Here is a 14,258-nt window from a genome sequence, read left to right as displayed (position 1 = left end):
GCCACGAAAAACGACTGAGCGGGAGGACGAGTTGATTGTGCGCGAGTAGAAAAAGGATCCCCACAAGACGGCGAGTTGCAGTTTTCGGAGAAAATGATAGAGCGCCAGCTGTGGATACCATAAAAAGACGATTACGCGAAGCAGTACTCTTTGGAAGAGTTTCCAGGAAAAAGCCGTTACTTTCCGAACGCAATCGACGAAATCGATTAGAGTTTGCCAGAAAATACCGTCACTGGACCGCAAACGAGTGGAAAAGGGTACTATTTTCGGACGAGACGAAAATAAATAGAGTTTCTTCAGACGGGAAAAGCTATGTCCGCAGACCAAAATGCAAGGAGCTGTACCCTAGATATACTAAATCAACATTAAAACATGGTGGCGGCAACATAATGATTTGGGGTGTCATGTCGTGGCGTGGTGTTGGTCCTATTTACAAAATAGATGGACGCATGGACCAGTTCAAGTACAGAACAATCATGGACAACGTGATGTTACCATATGCTGATGCCAACATGCCCATTACGTGAATTTATCAACAGGATAATGATCCTAAACATACTGCGCGGGCTACAAAGCAATGGTTTCAGGACAAAATGGTCACCGTCCTAGATTGGCCTTCGTGTAGTCCGGACCTGAACCCTATTGAAAACCTTTGGACACATTTGAAGAAAAGGGTTCGTTCTCATAAAGTTGGCAACTTCCAAGATTTGTACGAAAAGGTCAAACAAGAGTGGGATGCTATTCCACAGGACATTTGCAAAAGTTTAGTGGAGTCAATGCCTCGCAGATGTCAAGCCGTGATTGATAGTAATGGATTTGCAACCAAATATTGACTTAAAAAGAAAATAAACGTTGTTTTTTTGGCAAAAACAAACAGCGTTGTTAATTAGTTGCACGACTTTTTTAGTCGACTTTGCATAAAAATTGCATTTTTTCCAGAACGACGGCACTTTATTGAAATTTTTTTGACAGCTTAATCTAAGTATACTTTCCAAAAAGGGGATTTTAGTAAAATTTTCCAATTTAGGTGTTGAGTATTATACAGAAGAGATCATAGATCTTACAGGGGCATGCCGTTGTTAATTAGTTGCACGCATCTGTATGTACAGGGGATGAAAAAAAATGTCGAAAGAATTAAAAAAATATATATATATGCAGTGCCGCACTAAATTATTGGCACAGGGAATTTTTCACAATATATGTAAAATGTTTTTCCTTAATTTTTTTCAGCTAATTTTTTACAAAAAATATGGTTCATACTACGATATGAAGCCTAGAAACAAAATATCTCACGTTTGTGTAAAACGCAGGAAACTTTATAAATTTGCATACACGTTTGCTACTTTTTAATCAGATTTTCAAATACAAAATACAAAAATTCTAAGTAAGCAGTTTTATAGCCCATTCAATTTTAGAGCAACAAAGTGCAAGTTTGAAGTTGGTAAAAAATTGCGTTGATTTTTGGCAATTTTTTTCACGCGGTTTTTTTCCAAGCAAAAAAATTTTGTCGAACATACTACTTTGTATGGAAGAAACTGCGTAAAAAATTTCCAAAATTCAACACGATTTTTTACCAACTTCAAACTTGCACTTTGTTATACCAAAATTGAATGGGATATAAAATCACATGCCTAAATTTTTTTTAGAAAATCTGATGAAAAAGTTGAAAACTTGTATGCAAATTTTTTGTGCACTAATTTTTATAATTTTTTTGTTGTTGTAGTATCAACTAAATTTTTTGTGAAAAATTTGTGTAAAAAATTAAAGTAAACAATTTTGCATAGATATATCGTGAAAAAATCTCTGTGCCAATAATTTAGTGCGATACTGTACATACATACGTAGCTACATATGTATGTACATATTCTAAAGCAAAGTGATATCGCAAATTTATGCTCACGATAGAAATTTTTTTTGTAGCGCATTGGTGTTGATTGTGATTTATTAGTTGCCGTATATTGTTTCCCAATAATTTTGTGAACATTTTCTCTTCTGCCCTCCCCTGTTTGGCACATTAGGGTTGTTCCCTTAAACTGGAAAAAGCCTCTATATACTCAAAATACTCGAAGGGAGAGGCTATGCGACTCCCTTTAGATCCTTCCGATGAGGCGTGAATGAGCTGCGGTTGGTACTTGTAGGTTTGTTCTTGAGCAAGATAATCCAGCTTGGAGTCTCGTTAAATTTGGACATCTACAATGATTCGTCGTTGGGAAATTTGTCGGTTAGTTGTTTGTATAAAATTGTATGTCCATGTTTTCAATTCAGAACTTTCTTTGAAGCATTACGAGTGCCTTTCAGTAACCTCCGCATGTTTCCTAATATTAGTAAGCTTAAGAGCGTTAACATTGTAAGTTAAAACGTCGGCAATGTGGATTAACGAGCCACGAGGTCGTGGGTTCGGGTCTCATAGGCAGTGGAATTTTCATTTAATTATTATATTTTTTTTTGTACTACGAAATTGTAGTACACAGCTCTTACTACTCGCCTACCGTTTTGTTTAATTACTTGTACAATAGCCAAAGTCTGGCCGTTTTGGCCAGTGTTGCCATCGAAAATTTTACTGATCCGCATTAATTCACGAGATAATTCCCACTTAACGGGTTGATCCGGATCAACGCTGCCGTATATCTATGCTTTAATGTATATGTGAATGATCTTTAAGAAGGTTCCATTCGTAGTGAAAAAACGCATTATAACTTTGAGTCTTTTGCTAAGAAAAACTTAATACATTTTTAATTTTTTACTTTCATTACATTTTGTATCTTAATTAAATTTTTTATTTTTATACATCTTATTTTCATTTAAAAGTTATTGAATATATATATTTTTTTATCTTTACTTGAAATTTTTAATTTTTTAATTTTATTTTAATATCTTTAAGTTTTTTATTTTATTTAAAATTTTTTTAATTCTTATAGTTTTAAATTTTTTTTGTTTTCCTTTTTTAAATAATTTAAATTTTTTTGTTCATATTGTTTATTGTGTTTCCTTATTTTCCTTCCTTATATTTCATGTCTTCTTCTTAGGTACTTAATTTTTTGCTTTTAATTTTATTTTTGCGCTGAATTTATTTTATTTATCTCCTTTTATTCCTTCAATCGCATCACAAATTTAACTTCTCGAATTCTTTGTTGATTCTTTCAATTATTCACTTCGCTTCACTTAACATAAATGTTTTTGTTGCCGCTTTCTGTGCGCTGTATTTTCAAAATGTAAAAAAAAAAATACAAAAACAAAGAAACACATACACCAATTGTTTCGCTATTTTTGAAAACGAAAACAGACGGTCGAACGAGCGTTGAAATTTGTCGACTCCGGTGAAAAATTGCAGTGCTCAGTGGAAATTTGTACGGCGCGGAAGACAAAATTGCGAGATAATAAATATTTTGGTAGATTGTCGGAAGAAAAACAGCTTTCGCTAGGCGCTGAATTGGCTTTTAGTATTTTTGGTGCAGATGTGAAAAATTAGTAAAACAAAAATATGTTTTAAATATAGTTAAAAAATGAAGCAATGATATAAAAAATCTGCTTATACTTGATATACATTTTTTGTGAATAAGAAAGTAAAACAAAAATTTCTCGAAAACAGTCAGAAGCAAGTAAATAAAAGAGTTTTTTACTTAAACTCTGTTGAAAAGTGAAAAAAAAAATTATGCAAACCACGCCTTCACAGTCCACTCACCTAAATTTAAATTGCTGACTTAAAAAATAACAAATTCAATGCGAAAAAACTTAACTCAAAAATAACTAGGTGAATTGTGCTGGAAATTTTTTTCGGATTATTTCGAAATTGTTTAAATAAGCGAGATTGTGCTTAGACCTACATATTTAAATTCAACTGTAAACAAAACATTGCGACATTGAGTGCCTAGCACTTGGTATTTTTTGTTTGGTGTTAAAAAACATAAATAAAAATTATAATTAAAGAAAAAAATCATGTCAGCCGCCGCTTTGGGTTTTTGGCCATCGCTGACTCCCGCCACAAAACTCAATAATGATTGGGATATGTTGGATAGCAGCACTACCGCCGACACTACAACTAGCGATTCCATTGAAAATAACGGCTTTTTCGATAGTTACGATGATAACAATAATTTGAACATCAGCAATGGCTTTGTGGCGAATGGAGAACTTTTAAGAAATTGTAGGTTGAATAAAAAATACGTTTTTTTTCATTTTTAAGTGTTGGAAAAAATATTTTTTTTTTATTAAAATAATTTTTAAGGAAAACTATTTATATAAGAAAATAATTTTTGTATTAATTTTTTTTTGCATAGAAAAATAATCGGGGCTATTTGCGCTGGCATTGTCGTTTGAAAACAAATTAAAAACGATAATTTGACATCACCGTTGGCGTTATCGACATATTAACAGAAATATGTCGGTATTACGTACATAAAACGAAGTAACGACATGGAACTGTTCGTGCTAGTCGTTAACCAATATGCATAGGTCCGAGTTTTTATTGCTATTAAATTTAAATAACGTAATTTTTATAGGTAACTAATTTTTATAGGAAAATAATTATTATAGGAAACTAATTTTTATTTGAAATAAATTTTGTTATAAAAAAGTAATTTCTATGTGAAATCAATTTTTATATAGAATTTATTTTTATGAGAAATCAATTTTTAATAGGAACTCAATTTTTATAGGAAATCAATTCTTATAGTAAATCAATATTTATACGGAATCAGTTTTTAAAGGAAATAATTTTTTAGTAAATTAATTTTTATAGGAAAACAATTTTTATACGAAATCAGTTTTATTGGAAATTAATTTTTATATGAAATAAAATAAAGTTATCATTCTTTATAGCAAATTCATTTTTATGGGAAATTTATTTATTGTTTCCTTTAAAACAATTATTTTGGAAATTAACTTTAATGTTAGGTACATTTTTATGAATTAATTTTTTTGCAGATTTTTTGTTTGTAGGAAGTTAAAATTTATTCTTAAAAAAAAGAAATATTTAAAAGATATTGCATAAACATATTCATACTATGTTTTAAATATAAATGTTATTTAATATTACTAACTTTAAAAAATTTAACTTTTATTTATTGTTTATTTTTTTTTATAATTCAGTTTTGAAATACTATTGTTTTTATTTATTCTATTTATTAAATTTTGTGTTGGCTGTTTCTTCCAAGTTATTCTTTTTTTAAATTTAGTCAATATATGTATAACTAATTTTTTGAATACTTAACTTCAAGGAAATAAATTAATTTTTGAAATTAATTTTTATGTTAAGTACATTTTTATAATTTATTTTTTTTGCAGATTTTTTGTTTATAGAAAGTTTAAATTTATTATTAAAAAAAGAAATATTTAAAAGATATTGCATAAACTTATTCATATTAATTAAAATTTCAAAATCTGAATGTTTTCTTTGATTACCAATTATGTGTAGATAAGTTTTGATTTTGATTCTTCAAAATTTTGTTTGTATGCGTATGTATGTATATAATTTTATAGAGTTTTGTAATATTTTTTTCTTTCTTTGTTATTTGGTATTATATTTAATTTTGGAATGGTTTAATTTTCAAATTATTGTTTTTTTTAATTATCTTTTTTTTCACTTGTAAGTTATTTTTTTAATAAATGGTGTTAATTCTTTTTAGTTAGATATTAATATGTTATTTAATATTATTAACTTTTAAACTTTTAACTTTTATTTGTTTTTTTTTAAATTAAATTTTTAAATACTATAATTGTTTTTATTTAGTGCATTTATTAAATTGTTTTTTTTTTTTGTTTTTTAATTGAGGCTACAGTTTCTTCGAAATATTATTATTTTTTTAATTTAGTTAATAAATTCTGAATTTTTTGAATTCATAGTAGTTGCACACCATTTCATATCACTTGACAATTTGCCAAATTTCGTAATCGCGCATTCTCACCGAATTCGATAGCCGTCGTCGCATAAGTAAATTAAATTTATTTAAACTTTTTGAAATTACATGTCAATTCAATGAAATGTTTCCCGCACAAATTCTAAAGAGCTGCGGGATGAAAATAAAAGAAGCAAATTTTATACATTTCTTGACACAATTTTACTGACGAGTGTCGTAAGCGCAGCTGCAACGCATTATTTTGCCAAATTTGCTAGCGCTTTTCTGCTGATTCTATGTAAAAAAACCAAAACAAAGCCGAAGCTAACACTGCTACCAAACAGCCCCGCCCACCAGGCATCCCAAACTAATCACCGTTGTGTGTTGGCTAATTCTTCGGTGACAATCAGCTGCCGTCATCAAGGAGGGAGGAGAATGTTGAGTGGGTGGTTGGTGGCCGGCCAGCAACCATAAATGCTCAGCTGCAAAGCACACACACACAGCCAATCACACAAATGCAAGTATCTGTGATTATTTGTATGAGATAAGAGCATAACTGAAAGCAAAGAATTTTTCGTTGTTTATACAATAAATGTTTGCGGTCTTTTTGTGCACCTTTTTTGGTTGTGCGTTTGTGTGTGTGTGTTCTGCAGCTCCGATGCGGCCAAAAATATATTCGAATTCTCTGTGAAAATTGTGTAATATTCTTACAGGTTAAATAATTTCGCTTCCTAGTGCTCGCAGCGGTAATATATGCTCGTCTGTGTGTGTGTGCCTCATTTTATGTGCTGCTATTTTCGTCATTTACTAACATACAAACATATCTATAGATATACATATGTACATTTACATCTATAACGCTATGTATGTTTGTAAGCTTTGTACTATAATTTATTGTGTATTATTTAATATTTTTTTGGCATTTACCGCTAATATTTATTCGGCTTTTTTCTTGCTGTTTCTCTATGCTAATATTTTAGTAGGTCGCCCCCGGCCGTAAATCGCATATTTTTTGTCATAAGCATACGAGCATCATGCATACATATCTATGTACATGTATTTATATACATACATACATACATATGCACATGCTTAATAAGTAGGTTTTTTTTTTCGCCTACCATTTGTATGCTTCATGTCCGTCTGCACGTTCACGAGACTATTTCGCTTTTTGGCAGCTCCCGGTATTTAGGTGATGCTCGCTATTACCTCTCTGTCGTCTCGCCGCAGCCGTTGCTGGCAGTAGCACCTGTGCCTATACTAGCTGCCTGCCTGGCTGACCTCGTTGTCGTCATAATTTCCCTGCTTCAAAATATTTCTCTTTCACAACAGCAAATTATTTATCACTGCATTGTTTAAGTGCATTGCACTTTCAAGTTTTCTGACGAACTTTCATCGAATTCATAGATTTTTAGGTGAGATATATACAACTTTTCTACGGCTTTGTCTTTTAATCAGAGACCATACCGAGTAAAGTACATATATCTATATACTATATACCCAGCTCTCAAAAATACGCTTAAAAATTCATTTAAAAACACCCAAGAAAAGAAAAAGAAATTTACCTCTATCAAAATTTCTTAAATCAGTTTGCAGAAAAAATGTCCTATATTTATTTCTAGATGACAATTTACAGCAACGGTAAATCAATTTTTCAAGCTACGGAAAGAATGAAAAATATTTTTTGAGATTTTTCTTGAGAGCCTTAGCATCCGCAATAGTAAAAGTAACATCTTTTTAGCATCTATGTAAACCATACTCTCCAGAAAGGCCTCTGATAAAACCTGAGAAATGATGAAAAATTCACAACGGTTCTCAAAAAATCCTGTATAAAATACGAAAAAATTAAAAATAAAATCTCGCGTTTTAAAAAAATTCGCACTATTTAATTTTTTTATCAATGCCAAAAAAAACCTACTGTTTTTTTCTGAAAATTTTAGACGTAATTTTTTCACAATCTCTTAATAATTATAATAAAATGTTTTTGCCTCTGTTTTTCTAGTGTAGTTCCGACCAACCATTGAGTGGAAAAATATTAAAAAATAGAAATTTATTTCGTACATATTTCTTTTATACATATTTTATCAATTTCTTATTTATTATTTTATTTATTATCTTATAACTTTATTTATTATTTTATTTATTATCTTATAACTTTATTTGTTATTTTTTTTATAATTTTTTTTTTAATATAAATATATATTAGATATATATTTTTTGATGATTTTTTGTGTTGTATTAATTTTTTAGGCTTACATTTTTTTTGTTTTTGATCTCATTGTTTAATTTATTTATTTTTTTAATATCTTCCTTCGCTTTTAGTTTTTTACTTTATAGTTTTTAATTGTCTTACTTTTTTAGTTTTAAGTTTTTAGTTTTTCATTGCTTTTTGTATATATTTTGTTCTCTTATTTTTTATTTGTAAATTTGGATAGATAACAACCTTTTCTTAGATTTCTAACCGCTTTTGTTTCATATCTGCATTGTACTTAACAAAAATATTTTTAATTTATGTTACGTAACGCTCGTATGACAAAATGTTAAAAAAAAAATATTGAAAAAGTCAAAATTTTAAAAAGGTTTTTCTAGATTTGCATAGCAATTAAATGGCCCCTTATTCAGTGAAAAATTACAACGGTTGGTAGTAGCGATTTAAAGATATTAGTAAACTTGCGCGACGTTACAAAAAACAGAAGTGGATTTTGACTTCGATTACAAAATTGCAAAAATCTGCGAATCGGGCAACACTATTTGTATTAAAGTCTTTGTTGTAATATTGGAAATGTTTCAGGTGAATTTTCCAAGTTTTGAAATGTAAAACTCTTCGGCGTTATGTTTAATCAGCTGACGTTACCTTACTCAAATTGCCCTTGAAAATCTTTTGTTAATATTTTTCTTGAAAGAATTTTAACATGCATGCATGTCGAGCGTTCTTTTTATTTTTGCGAATAGAGTATGGCCACGCCTTCAAATTGTATTCAAAATTCGGTTCCGTCTCGATCCCTCGTTGTTGATTTCTAAACTCCCAAAAGGAGCCAAATATATGTAAATCGGCTTGTAAACATCACCTCAGCAAATATTCGATTTTTTTCTTGCCTCCACAAACAGTTGTATGTGGATATATGTATATCATAATCAGTGTGAAGAGTTCATTATTTAAAAACATATGATAAGCGAAAGACCGCTAAATGCCTAGGAATAAAGTTGGTGCCACAAGTTGAGCAAAACATTGGGACTTGAAACGATGTTACGTCCTCAACACCGAATACCTACAAATGAAGGCTTAATCTCTGCTGGGGAGTTTCAACGTCTCTAGACGTTTAAACTGGGAGCTTTAAAAGCTTTGTGAAATTCAAGTAAATTCTTTCATGAGAGAGATACAATTTTGAACTTGTTCTATCGGGTTCTTGTAACCTGGTGTGCTTCGCATTTCAATGGAGACTACCCTTTTTGACTATATTTATTCGCTTTCTAATTGATAGTTTGTAAATGTATGTACATATCTAACTAACCTCCCATTTTTTTTAATCTATTTTCCAGTATCCGCAGTTTATGTATCCAGTGCGGCAGTGGGTGTCGAGTCGGGACGTCAACGTCATGCGCCGCTCTATGGACGATTTGTGGTCGAAGAAGAGCTTCCTGCAACACATCGAGATGTTATGCATCACGTAAGTTATGAAAAAAAAAAATAATAATAAATTTTGTCTTTTTAAGTTAATAAAGTTTGTAGGACGAAATTCGATGATGTGGTCGTATGTATATTAGTACTCAGACAATAATTTTTCCAAAAATAAATATTGCAAAGTTTCAGGGATATTCAATTACAAAATTTTTGAAGGACATTTTCCATACCCATTCGTCCTTATACACCAAAAAATGTATTCCGTTGTAATTCTACAGAATTTTTTCTCTTATATTATACCTTTATTGTTATTCTAAATTGCACTGAATTAAAAAAAAAAGAAAATGATATAATCATATTTTTTACATTTCAAAGTACTTTTCAAAAAATCTTGACGTCAGAGAGAAAAACTTAGTATAATTTTTTTTGTGTGTAAAATTTACTGTCGTACGTACTGCCAAAAGCCCCCGAAAAATGCAATGGGGGACCAATAAAAAATCGTTAGTATCAAAAAATGGTTAGATAAACGATTGGGTATTATTACTGAAATTCTCCTGAAGAGAACCAGAGTCCGATCGAAAAATATTGGTTTTCCCGAATTCTATACCATTTCTATGATTTTTTTTCCCCCCCATATAAAATATATGGAGAACTTTGAGCGCTTTGAGCCACCTCTAAATATTTTTTGATTTCAAAATAAAAAATAGCGGTATACGTTTTTTTCGATATCGAACAATCCTAGGGAGTGAGAGCATAAAAATTGCGGCTTTACTTTTTTTTTGGACCACCCTAATGTGCATACATAGTCGTCCATTCGACAAATTTTAAAAGACTTACTCCCAAATTCATAAAAAACAAGCAAGTCTTTAACCGCTTTATAAATCGTTTTTTAATTTAATTTTTTTAGAAGACATACTTATTTTAAATTTTTATTAAAAGTTTGAGGACGTTCTACACTTGCTTTCCTCTCAATTCCAAGTAATATCATTTTAATTCAGGAAATTTAAATTAAATTTATAGTTTTACATAAACTTTTTAGCGTCTTTGCATTTTTTAATAAAAGTAAAATTTTTCGCCAATTTACTAATTGCCTTTCAAGCAAAAAATTCATTCACTGTTGTCATGCCACAAGTGTTGTTCGTGTTTCGTTTTTTGCAATTTTAAAGCTTTCATGCAATAAAAAATTTTTATTACAATAATAAATGTTATGAATCTTTCATCGTTTTCTTTTCGTCTTTACTCTGCAGCGATCTAGTCCGACGTCATCGTCTGAGGTGCGTGCCATGCAGGCACGAATTCCAACACATTTTCGTGATCCAGCAACAGCGCCGTTGCGAAAATTAAGTGTGGATTTGATTAAGACCTACAAGCATATAAATGAGGTAAGTATGAAGTGAAGAAAATTTTGTATAATTTTTTGAAAAGTGAAATTTCTTCGGAAAGGCATTAAAGCAAATCGAAGTTTTTTTTAATGTAATTAAGGAGCCAACCAAAAAAAAAAACTCGCCTTTTTGTTTGCCCCGGGGGGAAAAAATTTGGGTTAGTTTTTTTTTAAATGTCACACTGTAGTATGGTAAAAAGTGCAACATTGGAGGAAACGAAAACACCATCAAATCCATTAATTTTTTTAACGAAATTGGTAAAATGTTATGAATGCGTAATGCAGTTTTAACACCTTTTTTCCAAGCTTTTAAAAGATTCTATGTTTTTCGATGTTTCTGCTTTTTCGTTCCAATTGAATTTTATAAAGTGTTGATCTCATTTTGGACACATATAAAAAACGTTTACGCTGTTTCAAGCGAGTCTATGTTTTTCATTTAAGCTTAGAAAAAGTTTTTCATTGAATCGAGGCATTGCCTTTACTGTTTTAACTTAGAATTCCACTTTTTTGTGGGTTTTTATGCCTTCATTGTTATTTATTTATGGTTGGAAAACCTTCTTCAATAAACCGAAACCTTATCTACTACTTTTAATTTCCAATCTCTGTGGAATTTTCTGTTTTATTATGTTTAACTAACTCAACTACCGTTTAAAATAGAAAAGTAAATTGCCCTAAATAGAGATTTATTGTTGTTGTTTTTCGTGCCTTTTTTAATTTTTAAAAGTTTCTGTTTTCGTTGTTTTTAGTTTTTAGCGTTAAACAAAGTTAAAGTTCGTGCAGTTGTCATCTTTATAACATTTGTAAAAATTGGTGGTGATTACCAGTTGCTTGCGACAATTCTATGTTTTCTACGTTTTTATTTCAGAACTCTAAAGTACATTTTTGAACGTAATGTACACGCTTTTCTTATTTTGCATTAAGTGTTGAAGAGAAGTTAATAAACTCACAATTTTTATGAAGTTTTCTATGTTTTCAAAAAGTGCTTATTTCCTTAGTATTAGAAGCATTTTTTTCTTTCCCTCGAAGTAGTGGGTTATGCAAAGCTTTTTTAAAGCGATTTGTAAGATGATGCTTTCTGGTTTCATACATACTCAAATTTTCACTGCTTTTAAAAAAATATATGGAGAAAATTTTAATTTTTAAATCGCGAATTGGCCTAGTTTGGGACTCTTTCTACGTTTTTGATGTCTTGGGTTTGTTAAATTTTCATAGTTTTTGTAAAGTTTTCCTCGAATTTCCCGAAAAAGAGCCAGTCTTAAGAGCAGTTGTAAGCATTTTTCAGCATTCTATATTTTCGATGTTTTCAAGCCATTCTATTAATCCCTCATAAAACGATTATTTTCAGAAATTTCGGATATTCTATGTTTTCTATGTTTAAGGAAAATTGCCATTTAATAAGAAAGAGATCAGTTGATCTTCTAAACTACATGATTTTATATAATTCTTTACATGTATGTATTACTTCACATTTTGCAAAGTGCTCACTAACTACATACATACATATCCCTTTTTTCCCCCAGCAAAAGCAGCAACAACTTCAGTAGTATGTATGTATCTATCTATTTTCCCTTGCCACCAAATTGATCTGCTTCTGACGCTGTTGTAATTCTTTGCCTTGTAACATTCATTCTTTGCTCATACTCATAATTGTTTGGCTGTCGTTGACAGTTACAACAACAATAAAAGCTACAAAATTGTCGTTTGCTTTACCAATGACGAAGCCAAAATTACAACATACAACTACTTAGTAGTATGCCGCCCTTGACCCAACGACAGCAGCAACGACGACTTTTCATCAGCTGCCCTAAACAGCAGTAATAACAACAACAATAATGCTGGCAATTTTTCTCAACTGCAACATTGTTGCCACCTGCGTCAGCGCGTGCACAAACACATGCTCACATGTATGTATTGATGGATGTACGTATGTATGTATGTGCCGTGCACATTTTAAAATAAACGCAGTAAAAGTCATTGAATTGCCTTTTAGTAGCTACATAGTCGAATAAGTAGTCAGTCGAGAGGGTGCGGGGGGTGGTGGACGAGCCAAGTCTGTGAAATTCTAAACTATTGCGGTCATCACTATACATTCGCATGTGTTTGTTTGTATGTACGTAGATATTTTTTTCTGGATCCAACACAACTTGAGTCTGTTGTTTAACTTGCCGCCCCCCTCACTGCCCTGACTCACTGATTTATCAATTTTTCTTGTTGCTTGTTTTTTTCCTCGTTGTCTCCCTGTTGGTGCGCTTGTGTTTGTAAAAATAGCCAACAATAATGGGAAATAACAATTGACGACATCGGAAAAGTGAAAATTTCTGATTTTCAAATTGATTTTAAATAATTTAACGCGTGCCTGCCAGCTTGCGTGCTTGCCTTTGATTTGTGGTTAGCAGCACGCTGAGCAACAGCAGGAAGACGGCATTTTTTGTGATTACAAAACAGTGTAGGTTGTAATTTTCGTCTACTTTATTTTTCAGTGATTAGATCAAATTTATGATAATTTAAATTTCTGCGAAAAGCATCAAAAACATAGAAAAGTGGGTTTAAGTGGTAGAACAAATGAAGAGTCTATTAAGAAGGTTCGTAACATGATGCCCAAACACGAAAACCATAAAAAAGTTGGTTTGTTTCGCGGCGGCTTTAATTTTAAAAACATAGAAAACATTGCACGTGTAATTTGAAAGAACCCAATTGGTTTTCCATTAAAACATTTGCGTAAATTCTTTCTGAAGCTATACTGGAGAATTTTACTCATTTGTATTGGTTTCAAAAAGCAAAAATAATATGTAGTAATTATTTTTAATGCGAAAACAAATAAAAAATAAATGAAGGAAGTTCGTAGCTTAATGTATTCCTGCCACTATTTAGAAAACATTGAACGATGCAATTCGAATGCATATAACTTAACTTTGAATACCAAAAGTTTACACTGATCGTTTAAAAGCCAATCTGAAATGTGTTATTCTAATTAAAATTTTGGTTATTCTATGTTTCTTGGCATTTTGAATTGGTTTCGGTGCATTAAAATAGATAGAAAAATTAAATCGAACAAATGAAAAAGGCTTATAGCACAATAAAATCGTATACGTGATTTAAAACTAAAAAAAAAAACAACGTTTACAGTACGTTTTATGTTAAAGAAAAAAACATAGAATGTAATGAATAGAAGAATTTAAAAATGCATAAATAAGTTTCACTTACGTACACTGTTTTGAAAGTTATACTTGCATGCTAAAGTCAAATGCTTAATTTATTGGTCCATTTCGGATAATATCGGAAACAGAAACAATACGTTTATCATAGTTTTATGCACGCAAATGTCCATTTTCTACAAACAAGCTAAAAATAAACTGTTCTTGGCACATTCATATTTTAAATCCAAAACATCGAAAACATAGACTTAATGCAATAAAAAAAA

General features: G+C 30.7%; 1 protein-coding gene across 3 annotated transcripts in view; it reads left to right on the top strand.

The window, feature by feature from the left end:
* The window catches only part of LOC118748713 (serine/threonine-protein kinase minibrain), an 88,958-nt gene that overhangs the window by 51,278 nt on the left and 23,422 nt on the right, over nt 1–14,258 (top strand). For 2 of the 3 annotated variants that reach the window (XM_036483361.1, XM_036483358.1), the window contains 2 exons: nt 9,375–9,502; nt 10,704–10,838. In XM_036483361.1, coding sequence (XP_036339254.1) covers nt 9,375–9,502; nt 10,704–10,838 — 263 coding nt within the window. Of the gene's footprint in view, nt 1–3,619; nt 4,145–9,374; nt 9,503–10,703; nt 10,839–14,258 lie in introns of those variants that run through there. The other variant, XM_036483360.1, reaches the window with a different exon arrangement.

This window comes from Rhagoletis pomonella, unplaced genomic scaffold, assembly GCF_013731165.1.
Source record: "Rhagoletis pomonella isolate Grant_MI unplaced genomic scaffold, Rhpom_1.0 Rhpom_scaffold_00013, whole genome shotgun sequence".
Classification (NCBI taxonomy): Eukaryota; Metazoa; Arthropoda; class Insecta; order Diptera; family Tephritidae; genus Rhagoletis; species Rhagoletis pomonella.
This window is presented reverse-complemented; position numbering and strand designations above follow the sequence as displayed.